Genomic DNA, 22,106 nt, shown 5'->3' with positions numbered 1-22,106 from the left:
GGTAAATAATAATCCAGTAGGTGGCAGAAAGTTACCTTGGTAACAATATCTAAGATTCAGCCATGAGATGCTCTCATGGATTGTTCTGATTTGAGACATTTTTTTGTGTGATGATTTAAAATGATTTATTTGATCATCATACATAGACTGCATTATTGTTGTTGTGAACATGGCTATGCCATACTATTTCTTATTTCTTATGCCATGACAACAGTTTAATGTGCACAAATATTAAAGGGTGTATTAAAAGGTTTATTCTGTAACTTGATAACCCTCTTATATCACTAGGGCTGCAACTAATGATTGTTTTCATTGATAATTTATCTGTTGACTCTTTTCCTGATTAATCATTCGGTTGAAATCCTCAAATGTTTTCTTGTCTGGACCAACAGTCCACCAAAGGTATTTAGTTTATTATAATAGACTAAACAAACCAGAAAATATAGAATAGAGATTTTAGATTTTTTTTCCAGACTAAACGAGTAAACAATTATGAAAATAGTTGATATTCATTTTCTTGTCTAATTGAGTAATGGATTATTCAGTTGATCATTGACAAAACTGATTATATGGCAGCCTTATCTTACTACCCTTCCTTTCTACATCATGTACATACACATATGTAAAAAATTATTTTACAATGAAGTATTGACATTACAAAAAACAGGAAAAGAGTATGATGCTGTGAAAAGAAAGAAGCATAAAACCAAAGAGGTTTCTTATGTCTTAAGCAAACATAGAGTCTTTTTTTCAGGTGTTGTTTGTCTATGTGTTGGACTTTTACACTCGAGGGTACGTTTCATTTATCATCAGCCCAAATTAAAATTCTTTTATTTGTGTTTAGTAGATGTACTGATATGCTATTCAAATAAAGTGCAGACACCACTGTAAATAGCTCTTTGATAGTAGTTTGACAGCTGTGTAGTTGCAGAGCTCTTTTTGTTGTTCAAAACTCTCAGAAACAGCATCTCTAAATAAAGTCACAGACACTGTCTTTTCTCTCAAAGGACCATTTGTTTATTCATAAAAGACATTAAATTATTCTTGTTTTGACGCATTTGTTTTTTAAATCTTCTTGTGTTTTCTTTTGTTTTGAATTGGATTGTATGTCTATAAATATCAACAAAAAAGTGATGCTTGCCCAAAAAAAAGGCATTCTTAGTGCAGAACTGGAAAGCTCAAAATCATCTTTTGTCTATCAATATATATGATTTTTACATTATCATAATTTAGATGTTGTATTTATTGATTAATATATATCAAATGCAGAAAAAAAGCTATCCACGCTATCAATGTGGAGACATTCACCACATATACACTACTACTTGTAAAACATTTTGAGCCAAAAATAGAAATGATCTGAAGCTCTAGCTAATTTTGTGACTATTTTGTCTTCTTTTTCACACCCCTGTAATCAACTGCTGTTCTCACAATCTATTGACTGACACTGTAACTCCTCCCCCACAAGTAGACACATAACTCCATCAGTTTGCTCGCATCCTCACGCCAAACTGCATGACTTGGAGGCATCAACACTACCTGGCTGCTCTGAATTGACTCTTCACCTGAACAGTAAGTAGATTTAATACTTTCCTAATACAAAGAAAGAACTTCAGGTGTCAGAGAGTGTTTGAATATGACAGTACCATCAATATTTAGGAAAGTTAGTACTTGAGGTCTACAATGTAGCTAAATTTGTTTATATTTTTCACTTTTTCTACATATTTTTAGGGTCTCTCTCTTTATCTCTCAATTTCATGCGGTGCAGAGAAAAGTTCAGATATAGATAAATAATTTATTTATAGATAAAAGTTGACTTTGAAACTCCATGCAAGCAGTCTTGTTTCTCTATATTCAGCACAAAAGAAGTCTCTGATACATTTACTGACTCTATTCTGTGTTAAGACTGAACTTATACTGTACAATAATTGTCAAATACAGTATTTGTCTGTTTGTTAATAATGTAATGTGGCAAAAACATGTTGTTAATGATGCTGTTATTTAAGAGCATTTATTAATTTGTGCAAAGGTCTGGATGATGTGTACAATGTACAGAAATAAGCATTTTTGGATAATTTTGTTGAGTTTAACATTTTAAAGTACATACTCTTTATTTTCTGTTTCTGTTAACATGCATTTGATTTTTTTTACATGTAAATCAAGGATTTACTAACTTTCTAGTCTGTGATTCAGTAAAATTGCTTTTACAGTATATATTTAGATTCGAAACCTTGCATTCTTTATATTTGTTGTGAAATCAATATATAATGTCTTTGTATTTCTCTTGGCATGACCCATTAGTCAATTTCTACTGTTTTTCTAAAATTCATAACAAGTTAGTTTTCTTTTCAGACATGTGTTTAACGCAAGGCTACAAGAAGGTGAAATTTAGTAGTGATGCTGAAGTACATACTGTAGTTTGAGTGTTACAGCTTATTTAGTGTTGACTGTTTTCTTTTTGCACATGAGCTGGAATGCCTGAGTCTCCTCTCAGTCCCACGGCAGCCCGTCAAACCCCAGCCAGCAGCCTCATCAGTCACATAGACAACATTGCAGGAGAGAGTGTAGCTAATGGGGACTCCTGCAGTGAAGTGAGCAGAGGAAACTGGCAGAGTCTCCACCATAAACAGGTATCTTCATCTTCCTCCTCAACCTTGTCCTCCCCCTCATCCTCGTCTTCTTCCTTCGTCTCTTCCCTCTCCTCTTCATAAGCAGGAAATAGAGCAGTCTTATGTCAAGAGAAATACTGCACGCCAACTCCATACTGGACATCCTCTGACAGGACACTAAACCCAGAGCCGGCAGCTCTGTTGACAGTGGCGGGCATTTCATATGAGATCTGATCCGAGTTGGGAGTTGACACACAGAACTCTGTTCTTCATTATTAGTTTGTGAGTCAGGGCCAGGGAGGAATAATTGTCCACAGACCTAGGCCAAACAGATGCAAGTGAAAGACAAATATGTTATTTTTGGTTGTCTGTTATGATTCCATCCCTGGGAATCTTTATTTAAGCGATCAATGAAACAAGACATATAATGAACACCTGGTCTCCACCCCTTCCTTCAGTCTGTTCACTCACCTTGTCAGTTTTGCTCTGCTCTTTTCTCTTAATTCATTTTCAAATCCTGTACTTGTTGTTGCTCTCAACTTGTGAGCCTACAGAATTTTAACAGTATAACTGAATACATTGGCACAGTCCCTGAAGGTCTGCTAGCTGTGCAACTATGTGAGCTGAATTTTTAAAGATGTAATTTTTATGTAATTTTCAGATGACTATAGTAAGTCATTACAACACTGCTGGATTGTTACCTCGCTGCCAGAGTGTGATTACAGTCTTCAAAATATCATAATAGCTGGTGATATGAAAGGTTTTCAACCTACAAGTTTTAGAAATTTTACAAATGGAAACTATTTACACTTAGGGTTGGTTTTCTCTCATAATAAAAAGAGAGAGGGCCTCCATCTGTAATATATTTTCTTCTAACTGCAGCATCCAATCCCGTGATTTGTAAAGCATGATACTGAACCCAGCTGTAGTGTACGCTTTTATAATTTAATGCAGAAGCAGATTCAGGACAGACACAAAAAGACAACTCGCAAGGTTTTTTATCATTGATTAATCTGTGGATTAATTTACTATTTGTATTGTCCAAAAAAGATATTTGATTTACAAAGACAGAGAAAAGTAAGTAAATCCTTGCATTTGAGAAGCTGGAACCAGTGTATGTTTTACTTTTCCCCCCTTTATAAGCGAGTAGAATAAGTGATACATTTTCTACCAATTGACTAATTATGTTAGTGCTATGTAACCCCAAATCAAACATGCATACAAGCAATACAGTTCATTACACTAGTTGTACCAAAGCAGGAATTCTTCATTTTGTATTTTCAACTGCTCTTTACTTTCTAGCTTTTCAGTGCAGTGGAAACAGAAAGGGGTCTTGAAGACTGATGAAAAATGACAAACTCAATGTCCCTGATGTGCTCTTCTTTCATTACATCCTGCAAGCTGCTAGGATATTACTCCAATATAGACAAAAGGCTTCAGTGACACTCATGAAGAGCACTAGGTCACATCTTTGCACATGCCATCAATTGACATTTAAGATAGAAAAACCTTTGAAAAGTGGCATTTGCATTACAAATGATTCTAGTAAAACTAAAGAAAGTGTAGTACCTTCATTTTCTTAATTCTAGCGCAGGTACTGACAAACTCTAGGTGATAATTCATTTTGCAGACGAGCATTTTAAACTAAATTGTTCAAGAAATAAAGTGTATAATTCCCAATAATGAACTGTGCTAATATTATTTTTTTTAGTATTGTTTGTAATACAGTGTGTTGAATTTGTTGAGAGGCTTTTGTTATTTATTAATGCAGTCATGGCTATTGCTGCTGCCTCTGTTTGAATAGAAAAGAAAGACCACTCTGTTATTTGTCACTCAATCAGTAACAGTCCAGATCAGTTATTATTCTGTGAGTGTTTGCCTTTATTAATACCCATACACTTCTATTAGGAGTCACAACGAGCATGTAATTATGTTGCTAATTAACTGGTCAGCCTATCTCCCATCTCATTTAGGGTCAATGACACAATCTAGCATGATGTTGTTCACAATAGGTTGACAGCACTCTTTTGTAATTGGATTGGAAAGATTCCCATTCGATGGTTATTAGCGGTGGGGGTGGGGCAGCACCCCATGGTGTCATTGCTATACTAAATATTTGGTACAAACTGAAAAACAACCTTGTGATGTAGAAGATTCCCTAACCCCCAGTAAGTTTTAAGATGTATATATAAAATGCTTTTCTTTGAATAATGATTTGTGTTTGATGTGTATTTTTCTGCAACAACAAAAAAAGTTTAAATTATCTTGTAAATATCTCCCTCGTTAACAAGTCTTGACTTTTCCTGCTGGAATCTCCTACTTCAATGTGAAGTCCATTCTCAGTTCACTGGAAGTTGAATATTGGATCAGGATTGACTTCCAACTATTTGTGATTTTATAGATCATGCTTGTAGGCATGCCCCTTAAAATTGGGTTTTCAATTAGCTCAGAGAAACTTTCCACTTTCCGCAGATGAATGTGAAAACAGCCTTCTCGTGTCAAAGTCTGCACATACTTCATCCTTCAAAAAGTTTGAGATGATAAGATATGTGCAAAATGCAGCTAGAGGCAGTAAGGCAGGAGATGAACAAGATAAAGGTACGTCTGCATTAGCAGTTAGCAATTAGATACCAAATAGAACTTAAAGCCCTGTCATGTTAATTAACAGAGGTCATTAACATTTACAAACTCATGGCCAAAATAATTCTCCTTTTATTTCACCAATCTTGCTTCAATCTTTTATAAAACAGCTAATTCTCAAAATGTTGATAGTTTCATGTTTTTACTACACATGTGATGGGGGTAATACACATGTAAACCCCACTCCCTATATTGTATTACAGAGATGTTTGCTTAATAAATGTTTATAATATAAATCATTTTCAATACAGAGTTGTTGTTTCCTTATCTTCTGAATCATAATATATAATGTAAATCTTAATTGTGCCTTTTACCAAACATGCATGGTTGTTTTCTGCTGACTGGGGCCCATTGACTGTGTCAGGTCCCCTTTTTATTTTTTCACCCATGCCCCTCAAACAGTCTGAGTCTGGATAAGTAACAACTGGTTATTCCTGGTCAACACTTGACTCTTGCCTCCTGTCTCACCTGCTCGTCCTCCTGCCTCCACTCTGTAGATTGTAGTCCTGCATCATTGTATCCTTTCTCTTCTTCTTTTTGAAGGTCTTCCTGGCAATGATGGCTCCTCAGCAGATGCAGCAGCTTCTGTCCCCCAACCAGCTGCAGGCTCTGATCCACCAGAAACAACAAGCCCTTCTACTCCAGCAGGTATTTAGACGATAGTAACACTACAACAGGCACAACTAGTAATATTACACCAACTCTTTCTTTGTGTTTTATGTTTCATTCTTTTATTTATCCTTAAGATGTATTTTATTCACTGTCTTTCTATTCCTCAATTTCCTATTTTGTAGTTGTAAAGTGTATTTTCTGTTTTTGAAAAGTGCTATATAAATAAAGATTATTGATACTAACTTATCAGAACCATTTAATTAAAGCTGAATAAAAACAAAACACTCATATTTTACATTACCTTTAGCTATGTATCCTAACTGACCTTCTAAATTTATTTAGTTTATTGATATTAGTGTAAGCTTGTTATCATAGCTTGGTAACCTGTCTGATGACTTTCCAATACATATAACAAGACGGTCAATGGGGGAAAAAAATGTATTATATTTATTTTTTTACTGCCTCAAATGTATCCTTTATGACTTTTGTTAAATGTGTTAAATGTACTTTACCATTACACTAATTTTGATGGAATTTGTTTGAGTATTTTTTTCTACATGTATAAGTATACATAACTAATGGTCCATCAACATTTCTTCAGCAACATCTTAAAGAGTTTTACAAGAAGCAACAACAACAAATCCACCTGCAGCTGCTTCAGCAGCAGCCAGGAAAGAAAGGCAAAGAGGTGGGTGGTTATTGTTCTATTCTATACCTAAAGTTTACCCAAAGATACTCAGTGTACTGCCAGAGAAGATTAAATAAACCAGAAATAATCACATGAGAAGCTGGAACCAGAGAATTTGGAAAAATGACAGATTAACATTAAAAAAATATTATGACTGATAAGTCATCCTTAACTTTGGTCAACATCTGCAGGCAAAGGAAAAATTAGAAGATTCGACATAGTAAGGTGATAACATGTTTATATGCTTTTGTGGTTTGGAAACAGCTTTCTAGCTTGTTAAAGGATTTTGTACTTTTTTAAAAACTGGGTGACTTGACAATCTCAGTTGTGATTGGTTTGGTCATCTTTAAAATATGGTACACGGTGACTTGAAATGCTTTGGGTCATTCAATGGCTGTGCTCTGCTGTATGTGGAGTAGAAACTGTGTCAAATGAATGAAGCCTTACTTTGCTATGAATTTCTTTTTTTTACTCTCTCCCTCTCTGTCCTCCAGCTCCCCGCACAGCAGCTTGTGTTGCAGCAGCTCCTCCAAATCCAGCTGCAGCAACAGCAGCAGCAGCAGCTCCTCCGGGTGCAGAGACCAGTCCTGTCCTCCCCATCCCTCTCTCCAGGTCACACCTTTTTTCATGAATTACAAGAATTTCCCTTTTTTTTGAAGGAAAGAAATAGTGATACCAGCTGTAATTCATTTAACAGTTTTTCAGTGTTGTAACTTCAGATTGAAGTTCAGATTAAATCAGTAAGTGGAGTTACAAGAAAATAGACAAAAAATTGACCTACATACAATTTAGTCACAGACCTCTACTCGAAAAAATCTAGTTAGTAAAAATGTATTAATATTTTTTACTGGGATCATTCAAGAGATGTATCTGCACTCAAAATCTGAAATGAAAATGAGTAAATGTTTGAATATGAGGAAGTAAAATGCAGTGATACCACTCTTAACAACTTGCATGTGTCTACCTCTAATATATCATTTATGAATAATACATGATACATTCCCTGATAATTAAACTCATATTTAGATATTTACACAATGTTGTATGCTTTTTAAATCTTTTAGCTGGTTTGAGCTCCGCAGAGATGCAGCAGATATGGAAAGAGCTGACAAATGGAATAACAGAAGCTAAAACCACAGTGAAGGCCAATCAGAGCTCTGCTGATAACAACATCAATCCAACTAAAGTCACCACAGGGAGACATACCGCTGACCAGCAGTCTGCCTCTCCTCGCAGGGTAGAATGGTATGATTTTTGTCTCTGTGCTGATAAATTGTGAGAACTCAGAGGATGTTGCCTTTTTGTAAACATCAAAGACTTGTCATCATTTTCTTTCTCTCGAGCTGCAGGAGGGGAGGTGTTTGCATTTGCGGCGACACTTTGCTTTTAATTCCTCTTGGGATGATATATTTTGTGTTGTTTGTTTGCTTTGTATTCCACCACCTGAAGTACCTAAGCAAAGAAAAAAGTTTACATGACTACATGTCCCAAATCAAAAGTAAATAGTTCTCCATTTGTTTTTCAGTGCTCCCCTCCACCTCTCTCTGTCATATTCTGCCACCAAAAGAAAAGAAAGCTCTCTTATATCTGTTTTATTGCTGTTTTTCTCTTGTTTTGTTGGTGTTGTCTGGCTGATGCAGTTTTTAATCATGACAGTGCTTTCTATCTCCTTATCCTCCTTCTCATTTAGTGCTGTTAAAACTGATTGCACTGCCACACATGTTCTCTACGGTCACGAGGTGTGTAATTGGCCTGGATGTGAGTCAGTCTGTGAAAACTTCAGCCAGTTTATAGAGTAAGTTTTAACTTCATCCTCATATCTTTCACTTTAAAAATTTTTTTTTTTTTTTTTTACATCTCTCTGACAAAAGGTTGTTTAGGTGTTTTTCACTGTTTTGAAGGAGTTTCCAGAATCATAAAGGACTTCTTTAAGAATCAGACACATTATTGTGTCTGTAATAATCTAATGAAATGTAATCTGTATGCACAAATATAAAGGACAATAAAGCTTATTAATTGGTCTTGTATTTTGGGAAATAGCTCACAAATCTATTTATCATGCAGCAACTGGAATATTATTTTATCCAAATGGAGAGAAGAGTCTGTGATGAGTCTGGAAAAAACCTTTATGGAATTGGCATATGTTGTCATCTTTCAGAAGAACTGAAGTTGAATTTAAGGAAATACATAAGAAGCAAATTGGGGCTAAAACATCAGCTTGGATATCAAAATATTGATAGACATTCCTTCAGCACAGTCCACTTTTCTCTGTTCTTAGTATGTTCAGAATGTTTGAAATGTTTGCCAAGAGATCATTTAATAATCAGAGCATGAATGGTTTGATGGTTTGAATTAAGTTTGATCATGACTTGGGGTCATCATTGGAATCCACTGTTAACACCCTTCATCCTCTGCAAAGGAGAACAAATACAAACTTTTCAGTTGATACCAAAAGGACAGATTTTCTGTGGAGTATTTCTTTAAAGCTCCTGTGTGTGTGTTTCAGGCACATATACAGTGAGCACACTCTGGATGACAGAAGTACCGCCCAGTGCAGAGTCCAGATGCAGGTGGTTCAGCAACTCCAACTTCAGGTATGCATGTGTCCTATAAAGATGTCCAATTACAACGAGGTTAGAACTGCTACAATTTAAATTGGATATTTGAGGCAGCTTTGATATTGCAATTCATTTTGTCTGGGTGCAGATTTATATTCATTTAAAAATATTTGCAATAACATCTGCAACATTCTGAATTTTTCACAATTTTTTAAAGTAAACACTTTTTTCTTATGGTAAGTATTCATGTAATGTTCAATCACTACCGCTTCCTTCCTGGTGCTTGACACTGCAGGAAATTGCACTACAAACTGTGTCTGGTTCACAACCCTAAATTTGAATAAAAAGTGTTCAATGATTGTGACACGGCCGTCCAGTCTGAAGCGTCTCCTTCCCTTCATCTCCTCTTACAGCTTTGCAAAGAACGGGAACGTCTGCGAGCGATGATGGCTCACCTGCATCTGCCATCTTTAGAAGCTCAGTCACTCTCTTCACCCGCGTCTCTGCAGTCACCATCATTAACCGTATCACAGTCTGATACAGCTGCTGACCCATGCAGTCCACAGGTAGATAGTGTTCAGTAATAGCTGTGTGAACAAAAGAGTGAAACTAACTGAACCGTAAAACTGTGTTTTGGAGCTGTAAGCAAAAGTCCATGTAATTTATGGTGGAGAATGAAAATAACACTTGTCTGGCTGCAGTCTCATCTTCTCCACCCTGCAGTGTGCACTGATAAAGATACTGCCCTGCTGTATTTGGAGTTTAGCACTCTGACCTAGCAAACATTTACAGTTGGATGAGTTGCAAACATATTGGCATTTCCTTAAAAACAAAGAGCACAAGGTGAAGATAAAAAACATCCATTTGTGATGCCACATTGGATCACAAACGTCCCAAAAGTTTTTAAAAAGTTTACGTAACTCTCAAATGACTCTTGCAAGTCATGAGCGCTTCCTTTCCATTCGTTGCCCAGCTGTATGGCTGCCATCGTTTTGTCAGATAGCAGGCATGCTCAGATAATGTGGAAGCTAATCATTTATTAATCTTGCAAATATTGCACCATAATCACAACACTCACCAAGCAATTTCACCCTATAATTAACAATAATTGGCTTCCTTCTTTTTGTGGTATTAGTGGAATCACCTCTGAAGAGGCGAATCAAATCGCTCGGTTACACTCTGTTGAAATTCTCTCTTTCTGTTTTATTTCTCTGTCACTCTTCTCATTTCACTCGTTCCTTTGTTAACTTGTATCGTCTCCCTGTGTCGCACTCAGCTCAGCTCAGTTTCCGTCAACAACAACCTGCCCTCACTGAGCCTGTCAGCCTCAGCACAGGTTTCCCCTCAACCTCTGGCCCCTGTCAGCACTCCATCCCAGGGGTGTGAAGAAGAGTCGCCCACTCATACAAGATGTGCTGGGGCCATAAGACATCGTCATCAGCCTTTGATCTACTCTCTGTCTTCAGGTAAATACTAGTCAAATTTACATTAAATTCAAACAACAGAAATATGGTTCATTGTATATTTTGTGTATCATCTTTTCATTCATTCTTTTTTTTCTTGTAAATTCAGAAAATGAATATGATCTCTACAAGAACACTGATATCAGACCACCTTTCACCTACGCAACACTGATAAGACAGGTACAGTCTGGGATTTATATTGTTTTGCAGGCTTGGTGCTTAAAGAATGAAGCTGGCATTGTTCTATATTTTACAGTCAAAAACCAAACCCAGTAATAAGTTACCCTGTCTCTCAACACTTCAGGACTTCTCTACCCTGTCTGCAGTTTCACAAACAGACAGATATTCTTGAAAACAGGTTACATTTGAAAAAGGCTCAATCATTTCCTAAAACAGTTGGCCACTGCAGTTTCTAGCAAAAGTTACTCAAAACAGGCAGAGATTGTGCATTTGTTGGGAATGATTTTCTTTCTGCAGATTAATAGTATTTACAGCAGCTGTAAACTGTAGGTGAGGTTGACTCAAAATGAACTACAGTGACCATGCTCATCTAATAATAGAACATGTCACCCCTTGTAATGGTATAGCTCAACTATGCTTTTTTTTAACTATGGAGGTCTATGGCAAAGAGGAATAAGATAGATAGATAGATAGATAGATAGATAGATAGATAGATAGATAGGTAGATAGATAGAGAGATAGATAGATAGATAGATGCTGGTCTTGAGCCCTCCAAAAGAAACAGTTTTTCATCCTTGAAGTCCGAGCTGCAATATTTCTGTATCTCCTTCCAGATGGCAAGAGGTTGAACAGGTGGTGGCTCAGGTGTGATGGATCTTTAATGATATTATGAGCCAGCTGCAGGCATCGTGAGGTGTAGATTGAGTCCAAGTCCGGTAGATGGGTCCAGATAATATCCTTTGCTGTGTTCACTATCTGTTGGAGAGATTTTCTGTCGGCCTGATTGCAGTTAACTTGGCATACCACACTGTCATGCAGTATGTCAGTATGCTCTAAATAGCACTGTGGTAAAAGTTCACAAGCACTTTTTGGGGTAGACTAGGTCTCTTTAATATACTCTTATAATAGAGACACTGCTGGGCTTTCCCTACTGTCACAGAAGTTGTGGTGGTCCAGCTGGTCTCATCTGTAATGTGCACCTCCCAAAACCTAAAACATGTGACCTTTTCCAAGTCTCCATTTAAGGAGTGGGGCATGTTCAGTCTTTAGATAGCAGACTTGTCTTTCAATCAGATTGGTTGACAATAAGAAAAACAGGATAATTCTGGATAACAGTGCCAGTCAGTTTTTTTGTGACTTTTTACTTTTTATTTTGTATTTGCTTGTTCCTACAGTATATAGATAATGAGTTTGGAGACCTTTCTTGTCTAGGAAAGACTTCTCTATTTCAATATCTATGATTGTCTTGTGAGCTTATTCATTTAAATCCTTTACATGTCAGTCAGATGATTTGACTTTTTGTTGATTCATAGCATTATAAATTAAAATATTGTGTGATGTCTGTGTATCTTTCCCTTCATTCTTTGGATTACAAGTCAGAGGGCTTCAATTTGATCTTGCAATGCGTTACAGTTAGTTTCCTTTTTATTTACAGGCTATTATGGAAGCATCAGACATGCAACTTACACTCAACGAGATATACAACTGGTTCACACGGACGTTTGCCTATTTCAGACGGAACGCTGCCACTTGGAAGGTATCACAACCTGCAAGATGATTAACTCTGTGATCCCAGTGTATGTCATACCTGATTTGTGCAGCATGTATTCAGTAATATCTCCTTCACTCTGATTTTCTCTGGATCAGAACGCTGTGCGCCACAACCTGAGCCTGCACAAGTGCTTTGTGCGTGTGGAGAATGTGAAAGGAGCTGTGTGGACAGTGGATGAGGTGGAATACCAGAGGAGGAGATCCCAGAAGATTGCGGGGTAGAGTAGACAGATTAAATGACAGTTTCTGAATTTCTCTCTCCAAAATACTGATGTATAAATGGCAAAAAAAAAAATGTCTTTACTTCAGCCTCCAAATCTGACCCTTTTTGTTTTATGCTTCTACTAATTTTGATGCGAGTCATGGTCACTATGACTTAGTTCTGTGCTATTTTACATTCAAACAATTGCTTTAAAAATGTAATTGTTGTGCGAAATTAAAACTAATACAGACTGAACAAATATAGACTTTTTTAAGATTTGAACTGCTGCAGATCAAATACAATACTATAAGATATTATAGAGAGTTATACAAAAATCAAGCTTTTATAGGATCTTTAAGAAACATGGGGGATGCATTTTTTTCATACAGTTCACATACAAGAAAAGATAGTAGCACAAAGATTAATTTTCAACTTTTAATTCAAGCAAACAAATGTATTGGAACTCTATTTTCATCAGGATCAAAGTGGACAACATGTACAGTACAGATCTGTGTGCAGTCCTGTTTAGAAAAATTGGTTCCATATTGTATCTATAGTATTAGACATGTTTGCTTCTTGATTATAAGCATGAATAATTGAAAGGTAATATATGATTGGAATCATTATGGAAACTGTTTCAAGGCTCTTGTACAAGGCCCTGTATTGATAATTTATTCAACTGAATTATTTGTCATCAAAACTGACCTTCCCGCAAACTATCACTGTCTTCCATGTTGTGTTTTGTGGAATATGTACAAGTATTGATTTTTTTTTTGGTATGAATTAAACATGTATTATGTACGTTTTGAAATTGTGTTATCTTTGTTACTCTGCAGGAGTCCGTCACTGATGAAAAATGTTTCCTCCAGCCTCGCTTTCGGGGCTGTTCTGAATGCTAGCTTACAGGTGAGCGAACAGTATGACTTTTAATAAACTGCAGTGTCTAGTTAAGGTCACAGTTTGAGTTTTGATCAATCTCCTTTGTAGACAGCACTCGTACAAGCGTCACTGCCAGGATTTAAGAAGGAGTGTACAAGCAGAAACTCAAGCAGGAGTCAAATACAAGAGAGCAGAGAACCAGACAGCAGCAGCACAGACTCCTCTGCACAAGTCCAACAGTGAGTTGTATCGATGTCGACTCCAAAAAATCTGTTAAATTATTGCATATAATGTGCTGCAGTAAATGTACATAATGCCTCTTTGTGTCATCTCTTACAGGTCTCCTTTCATTGAAGACAAAATGCTGAATCTGAATGACAAAGAATCTCTGATGCAGACTGTAGACCCGGTTGATCTGCAGCTCGACATGACTGAAAACGACAAAGAGCACTTGTTTGACCTTGAATGACTCTTCACACATTAAAAATAATTATCTAAAAGGCAGTGAAGCATACCTTAGTTGAACATTCAGGGATGTAGATCACAGTTTACTTACAATATCTTTGTGGCTATATGTTAATCTTCTTAATCTGCTGCCAGATATTTGATATGAGTATTTCATCAGATTCACATCAAGCTTAAGCAATTAATCATTTTTTTAAAAAAATATTTAAATTATTATTTCAAAGAGATGAAAAAAGTTCTGTGAGTTAAGGTGATACATAAGAATGTACAAACAAATATATGCTTGTTTTCCAAAGGCCAAAGTCATCTACAGAAATATTTGTAATAATGTAGAAAATGAATGTTATCTGTATTTTCTGTAATCGCCTACAAGTAATAGTATAAAGTACAGAGATTGTGAACATTACATACATTACAACCAAGATGGAGATGTTGTATCTGTGTCAATGGTATATTATCTCTGTTTTCTCTGTACAAAGAAAGATTCAGTTGTGTGAAGTGGGTTTTATTTCCAAAAATAAGCACAGACAGTATGTCTTACTGTATATGTGTTTTCCTGTTTCACTGTGTGTAACTTGATTGTTCCAAATATTTTATAAAACTTTGTGGGTTTAGAGTACTCAGAATAATTGTTGAGTACATACACCAGTCTGTATTTATAAAAATGTGTTTTTTTTGTTACTAAAATGTAATAAATAAATGTTTTATGCTTAATTTGTAACAATGTGCTCTGCCATAAATAACTGATAAATAACATTGTTGTCTTTAAATCCAATTCAGTAAACAGACTAAATTGAAATGTTATGCTCCAGTAAACATATAGACACACTGCCATTAATCTGATATGGTTAAACCTGTTAGGCTGTTTGTTCAGTATTTGGGATTTTTACAAAGAAAAATAATAAATTCCTTGAATACATACACTTGTTGTGGTGTTATGTTTGGACCTGTAAAGTTAAGCTGATATAATAAAAAATAAACTTGAATGTGTAAAATTCTATTATTTTGCTTGTTTGAATGTAATGTATAATACACTTCTGATGCTCAGGGTTGTAGTTTAGTGAGATTAATGAAGAAGCATCCCAACAGATCACATTAAAACATTTTCCACATTTTTGACAGTGGTCGAATAATTGACAGTATTTGGTTGTTTAATAATATCTATTGAATGTTAAAGTCAACACAACACAAACCAGTGAATGCACCCACGTTTCAATTACAGCTCAAATCATTTCTGTTTAGTAGGATTAAAGGTAAGAGTGTGAACTGTATAAAGAGATTAATATCTATTTCCATTCAATTTAGAGTACAATACAAATCCCTCATAATACTGATGCAAAATAAATGTTTATATAGTAATCTTTAAAACTATAAACTAATTTAGTTTATGTAGTTATTGACATAAATGCAATGAAATGTATATGACAGTGAAAAATGCCTCAATACATCCAGTGCATTATTGATCATTTTGAAAAACTAATTTAGATAATATTCATTCATATTTATATCTTCATTTTAGTTTACCATCTTTTTAAATCACGCCACTATATAAAATGCTAAAATAATACCAGCATCCACAGATAAACAGTCCCAACTGATGATCACCATAAAGTGAAGCTGAAACTGCAGACGTCACTATCAAATGCAGAACAAAGGCCTCAGATTTTTCAGCTCCCTGTTTTGACTAATGTCAGTAATTGTCTTGGCTGATAACGAGTTAGCTTTAAGCTTGCTGTTGCCTCTCAGGGCTTCCTTTGATTCGCTGTCAACCCATTAGATGACATTTTCTTCTGATTGCTTCCTCACGAGGCGTGTTTACTGACTGAAAGTTAGCATGGTGCTAGACAACTTCAACGGCTTCACTTATGTGTTGCTTTGATGTGCCATATACTCACTGTGAGGCGGGCAAGTCAACATGTTTTGCAACGCAGCACTTTTGACAGCACTTATCAACAGCCCCTCCAAAAGGGTTGGTCTCATCTGGTTCATCTCCTCATCCAGATGTAATGATGATGCTGTCGCACATTTCCAATCATGAGGTTACCTAGAGGAAAACAACACTTTCACAAACCAACATACATGTCACTGTGCCTAAAACTAATTATTTCATTTTGTTGTGGGGGGTTATAGCATCAAAACTCACAGAATTAATGATTGATTGCCTTTGGGTTATTAATTATTTGTAAATAATTATTAAAACACAATATTTTATAACACACATTTTACACTTAAACATACTGTAGGTTTAAAGGTTGTTGACGATAACACATTTAAGCCATGGACATGGAGTTAGTAAACTGAGGAAGACTGTGGGATGCTGTTTAAAGTGAGTAAGTGGACCTTGAGTTAAAATGTTGTCAAAGAGACGTAAACTTATTCGTGTAACAATTATTCTGTTCTATTTTTATTTGAAAATAGCAACATAAATATGAGTTATTTGAGTATATACTAGTGGATATAATGTTATAATTGATTTTTTCATTTGGTTTATGTAAAGAGCAAATGTTACATTTTTTATGTTTTGCTTATAACAGTGTCTTGTAATCGTCTTTGGGATGGGCCTAATGTTTGGCATGACAGAAATAAAAGTATTAATGTTTGAATTAAATAGACAATAGTCAATTTCAGAGAATTCCTATGACACCTACAAACATTATTTCACATAACTAAAACTCTTTTGTGAGACAAGGTGATGCACTGTTGAATCACTTGTGTTCATTTGCATACTAAAGGGACTTTGACAAGGTTTGTGTGTGCTTGCGTGCGTGTGTGTGTGAGTGCGTGGGTGTGTGTATGAGACAGAGAGCGAGAGCTTGAATACATATTCATCTAACACACTTGTGGGGCATGTATCTTCATTGTGTTAGGTGACTAAAAGCAGAACAGAGAAGGCACCCTAAAGTCCCTAAAGGCCTTAGCCATCTGTGCTGTTCTACGATCAGCTTGTTAGTAGCGGTCAGTCTGGGATCGGCTGGGAAGGGGAGTGTTATTAAGTCACCGGACAACAACAAAACACACACACACACAGTACAGCTCACAGTCTCCTGAGTGGTGACTCATGCCGGCATGGTGGGGGTGTTGTTTGGAGGTTTCCTGACCTCTTGCTGTGGACAACAAAAGCAGGAGGATGAAGAAAGTGATCGGTTGAACAAAATGTAACAGGGATCCTGAGCAGTCATGTGCATCAGACATGTTACCAGGAGAGAATTTATCTGTGGACGGCACAGAGGAACTAAACAACCTGGCAAAAGGCAAGTGCTCATGTTCTGAACTGAAATAAACTATTAGTCAGTCTATTTTTTTTTCTTTTAAAGGTGACAATTTGTATGCCAAAAGCAGTGCAAGATTTGAGTGTTTCCCTGATAAACTGTATCCTTTGCAGGGCGGTAAAGCCTCTGAACCACCTTACTAATTTATATGAGGGTCAGGAGGCTTTTAAGGCAGAACAGACTTTGTATGTACAGTAACTGTGGTCAGCAAGGAATTTTCTCTTTTCCTGATATTTCCAACATCACAATATTCTGAAAAAAATATTAGAGCTGATTATAAATTTGACATTTTCTCACCTTGTGCATCAACATCCAGTTTACATGTAAACTGTATGGCTTTTTGTATCAACTAATGTAACTTTCTTTTGATGGTTTTCAAGGCAGTGCATCTTTAAAATCAGCACAGGAAATCCTTTCAGCATGTGGTCCAATCAGCGGAGGAAATACCATCCCAACTGACCTCATCAGCAGTAAGTGGAAACCCTGAGACCTGTACAGCAAACAATATAGTGACCAACGTCAAATGTTGACTCTTGACAAGCGATTTAATGCAAAATAAATATATTTAATTAAAGTGATGCAGAGCTAGTGAGAAGTAATGTAAGCTGAACTTGGACAGAGAGACAGACAGAGTCAGAAATTAGGAAAATGTTTAGGGATCCCCCTTATTTTATGTTTTTACTTGATTGATGCAGATTCCCTATCAGATCACAATTATGAAAGATGTAAACACAAACAAATCTGTCCCTGAGCACTCTAATTTTAAACATCTCTATTCTGTTCCTCCTCTGTGTTTACCAAATAAGACAATCTTTACTTTACATCTGTTTTGCCCAGCCCAACCTCTGTCTGCTGCAGCTCCACCTACAGAGGTCTCACAGGAGGCAACAGAGTTTCAGAAGCCGCAGTGTGACATCCACAAGCCCACCTGCCCACAATGTGGCTTCACAGTCTCAGACAAGACACTCCACCCTGTCCCCCCGAGCCAAAGCCTACTGCAGGGCTCCAGCTTGTCTGTGCACAGAAGCAGCAGCAGCAGCAGAAGAAGAAGTAAGAGCAGGCATAGTGTGGCTGGCTCACATCAACCTGCTGCTACACCTGATGGTAGGCACAATAATGTGATAATACATCTGTGCACGGCCTTTCCTTTCCTTTTTATATGCTTGCCAGGCTTCCTTACTGTATTATCAGTTCATGTTTTCAGATCTCTGGCCTGGCTGATTGATAAGTTGAACATTATTTTAATGTCAGTGATTGTTGTAGCCTCTTTGGGACTCTTGCCCACCAATAACTTCCCACTTGAGCGGCTGTGCAGTGCAGCAGAGATAGATTATCCTAGCATATAATTACTAAATTTACCACTTACCCAAATTTGTTGTTGATCTTGGAATCAGCAGTGTCAAATGGTGAGTTTTATACAGGTATGGATTTGGCAAACAGATATGAATCACTGCTGTTCAAGGTCAAAAATGGACTTTGAAATGTGGGTCTCAATGTTGTCAGAACATCCTTAAAATGCTCATAAAATATGGAAATTTTAACATCTACATTTCTGTGACAACTCAGCTTTTTGATGAAGATCATTTGATATGGTCAGAAAACCCCCCAACACAGCTGCTTAATGGACCTGGAGATGAGGACCCTTTCACCCTTTCCTCAACACTGTCTTTTCATAAACATCAAAAGGTTTTTAAGTGAGACGTCTTCTTAGACTTTCTGTTGCGCCAATCTGGATGGCATTTTAACGTCCCCTGTAGCTGTCGGTGGGGCTGTGGCAAGAACCATATAGTTGTAGTGGGTCTTCTACAGCTTCAGTCCCACGTATGTATTTGTTTTAGTTTGTAATTAGGTTGGAGGAAGGTGACACGCCCATTTTGAATTCCGCAAATTAAGATCTCATTAGTCAATTGTTCCTCTTGTGGAAACTTGTGGAAACAGCCATCAATCCACATGGTGATTTAGAGGTCTGGAAACATGCTATGTGCAGCCTGATGGGAAATCAGTTACATTAAGTGAGCATTCAACTGAATCGTGTAGATTCAAATGAATTTCCTGTGGCCACCAAAAACAATCTTTCTATATAAATGGAGCTCTAAAAGTTTCCCTTGAATTCTTTCCAACTGCTGCACTTTCTTCCAGTTTTATCAAAGCATGTGATGAGCCGCACCTTGTTTGTTCGTTGTGTTCATGTTGTAATCTCTATGAAGTTACGCATTAAATCAATACAGTAGCCACACATAATGTTCCTTTTTCATCTACACACAGTTATTAGCATATGTTGTATGTGGGGGGTGTATAATTCAGGTGGCTAAGCAGGAAAACGATGAACCTCACTCCCCAGGGAATTCTGCCATCTCCTTTTCATTTACTTCCTTGAGTAAACAGGATAAAACAGCTCGATTTGCATGAGCTCTCTCACTATCTGGTCCGTGTGAGGATGAAAACGGTAACTGAGTAATAATACAACGGTGAGGGTTGCGAGAGATGCACTGTAACACACCAGAGGGGTTAATGTATGCAATTTCATGTGCACCTAATTTGAGTAGGAGAGCAATTATCTTGTGACAGCTTCTTCCCAGTTGTTGTTCATCACCAGGAGCCTCTGTGGCCTTTCTTATTCTCCCCGAGGACTGAATGAAGCTCTGTGATTAAGTACACAATCACACTTGATCACTGCAGCAAAGTTGTTTGTCTTTTAAGTTCTAGTTGGCACAACACACAAACATGCGAGAGATTAATTTAGGGTTAATAGAATCGTTAATCCTGGTTTTTCATTGTCTGACAGGTGTTCAAAGAGCTGTTTATTGACCTCTGATATTATATTTGCGGCTAAATCACTTTTCTGTCTCATGTTTCCTCACTATGATACACACAGACTTGTGTTTTCACCTGCTGCTGGCGTGCCTCTGGTGTCAGTGCTCCATGCTGCTCCTGGGTCTGCTGGAGGCCTGCTCCTCTTGCCTCCACGCCTCCTGCTCCTCCTGCTGCCGCGCCTGCACCTGCTGCTGTTCGGCCATCCAGGAGACACCCATGGAGGAGCTCAACTGCCACGCCCACTGCCACTCTGTCCTGTTCGAGTCCTGCTGCGAGCCGACCGAGTGTCTTGAGTTTTGTCTGGAGTGCTGTGAGATTTGCCATCGTGGCTAGCAGGCAGCGTGAACCAGCAGCTGAGGACGACTGTTCAAGACATTTCAAGACTTAAACTAAAGACATTAAAACTAAAAATGGGATCCATTAGTTTTAGAAATGACCAAACTTATTGACTTGGTTGTGTTCATCAGTTGTGGGTTGTTAACAACACAAACAGCTGATTAGTGCTCACTTTTTGTGACCACCAATACATCCAGAGACTATTCTTATACCAAATGCTGCTAAAATAACACACAGTTACTTACCAAAAATGTTAGATTTGTGTCACACTGTCCTTCAGGCCTTGTGTGTCTTTTAAAATGCTTCAGAGATTGAGTTTGACATTTTGCTACATCTGTAAATTAATTTTCATACAGACAGAATTATATGAGAAGATTGGCACTGCTACATACTCTGTCAAGTATGGAGCTGAAGCAGGACCTGATAAGCTTAGCTTTAAGACCAGAGGAAGACTGACCATTAGCATTATGTGTTTCTCATCTACATCACATCTTCACAAACCAGTCAGTGCACATAATTATTAATAATAATTATAAAAAAAAATATCAAATCTCTGTTTACTACTAAACTAAGGTAAAGTGTGACTGTATGAGTGAGAAGTGGGTTTTGGTGAGGCAAAAAGAAAGATAACTATGGTAATTAAAATGTTACTGTACAAAAACAGAAACAATATGCTTTAGAGTTTTCATACTTAATATTAATCTTAAATATCACAAAGTAAGTGCAGTTCCCAAAATGTTGAACTATCAATCATAAGGACAATAAGAAGGAATAAGTATATTATTTATCTCCTATGTGATTTTGGGAATTGGATTCAAAAACAGAAAAAGCTTTTTAAATATTAAAATACATTCACCAAGGCCATTTTTCTGTCTCTTAAGCCTGTTTGGATAACCACGATGAAAAAATTGAAGCCAGGGTATTATAAACAAGTACAAACAACTCAAAAAGGCCTACACTGCAGCCTGTATAGAAACCACAGTACATGAGATTCCTTTATTCAACAAAAATGCCTTTTGTTTGTACATTAAGTTGTATTTAATGACTGTAACCCAGGAAGACCCTGAATGAGAGGGGTCTACTTCTCTCCTCAGTTCAGTACCAGGTCTCATGTTATCAGATTGCTGGTTTGACTTCTCCCTGCACAGCTCTTTGCAGCTGAGGAACAGGGCGACACAAAACCTGTCAGCTCTTTCTTGAATCCCTTTTCATATTTGTCACATAAAGCACTTAGAACATAAAAGAATACTTATTCTCTCCAGATCTTGAAGATCCAAGCCGGCTCCTTTATTGTCGTCGTGTGAGATGACAGCAGAGAGGCAGAGTAAACAGCCAAAAATAAAACAAAGCACAGATAAAGACAACGCTGTCAATCTGTCCGGGGCGAGCCAAGAGGCTCATTTAAATCATGTTAGAGCGAGTAAATCGAATTTAAGTATCACTTTTGCCCACAACACATTTGGATTCTGCTGGTGACAGGAAAGAGCGGAGACGTCTAATTTAGAGCATGGAGAGCATACACCAACAAATAAACACTCAGGTTTGTTCCACTTGTCCCCCTCAATTTGTTATACCCTTTACGCACAGCTGATGTGTACCTCCACTCATCACAACCAGCTGGTAATGTCACAGTGGATTCAAATACCTACATATGTTGCAACCACAGCTTAGCAAATTGGTTTGAGCTGGATGGCTATATGTATTTGTCTTCTGAGTTTTGCTTTTTTATTTTCTGGTAGGAAAAAGAACAGCAGCAGGAAAGGAAATGCAGTCATTTTCTTTCCATTGGTCAACTGACCAAACAACAGAAAATTGGCACTAAACTAATTAATGATTTAAA

At 37.0% G+C, this 22,106-nt stretch overlaps 1 protein-coding gene and 1 long non-coding RNA gene across 2 annotated transcripts; both read left to right on the top strand.

The window, feature by feature from the left end:
* The first annotated feature begins 2,474 nt into the window (after positions 1-2,474).
* On the top strand, positions 2,475-13,851 carry LOC128359398 (forkhead box protein P2-like). Its single transcript, XM_053319892.1, has 15 exons — positions 2,475-2,630; positions 5,793-5,897; positions 6,463-6,549; positions 7,044-7,161; positions 7,614-7,794; positions 8,240-8,344; positions 9,056-9,143; positions 9,521-9,673; positions 10,384-10,573; positions 10,680-10,750; positions 12,186-12,287; positions 12,398-12,519; positions 13,340-13,409; positions 13,491-13,621; positions 13,722-13,851. Exons 1-15 carry the CDS (start codon positions 2,475-2,477, stop codon positions 13,849-13,851), a joined length of 1,809 nt encoding a protein of 602 aa, XP_053175867.1.
* A 3,235-nt stretch (positions 13,852-17,086) lies between these two features.
* LOC128359547 (uncharacterized) lies at positions 17,087-17,988 on the top strand. Its single transcript, XR_008321439.1, has 3 exons — positions 17,087-17,102; positions 17,501-17,586; positions 17,954-17,988. It is a non-coding gene; the product is annotated as an uncharacterized LOC128359547 (long non-coding RNA).
* The last annotated feature ends 4,118 nt before the right edge of the window (positions 17,989-22,106 follow it).

This window comes from Scomber japonicus, chromosome 5 (genome assembly GCF_027409825.1).
Source record: "Scomber japonicus isolate fScoJap1 chromosome 5, fScoJap1.pri, whole genome shotgun sequence".
Taxonomy (NCBI): Eukaryota; Metazoa; Chordata; class Actinopteri; order Scombriformes; family Scombridae; genus Scomber; species Scomber japonicus.
This window is presented reverse-complemented; position numbering and strand designations above follow the sequence as displayed.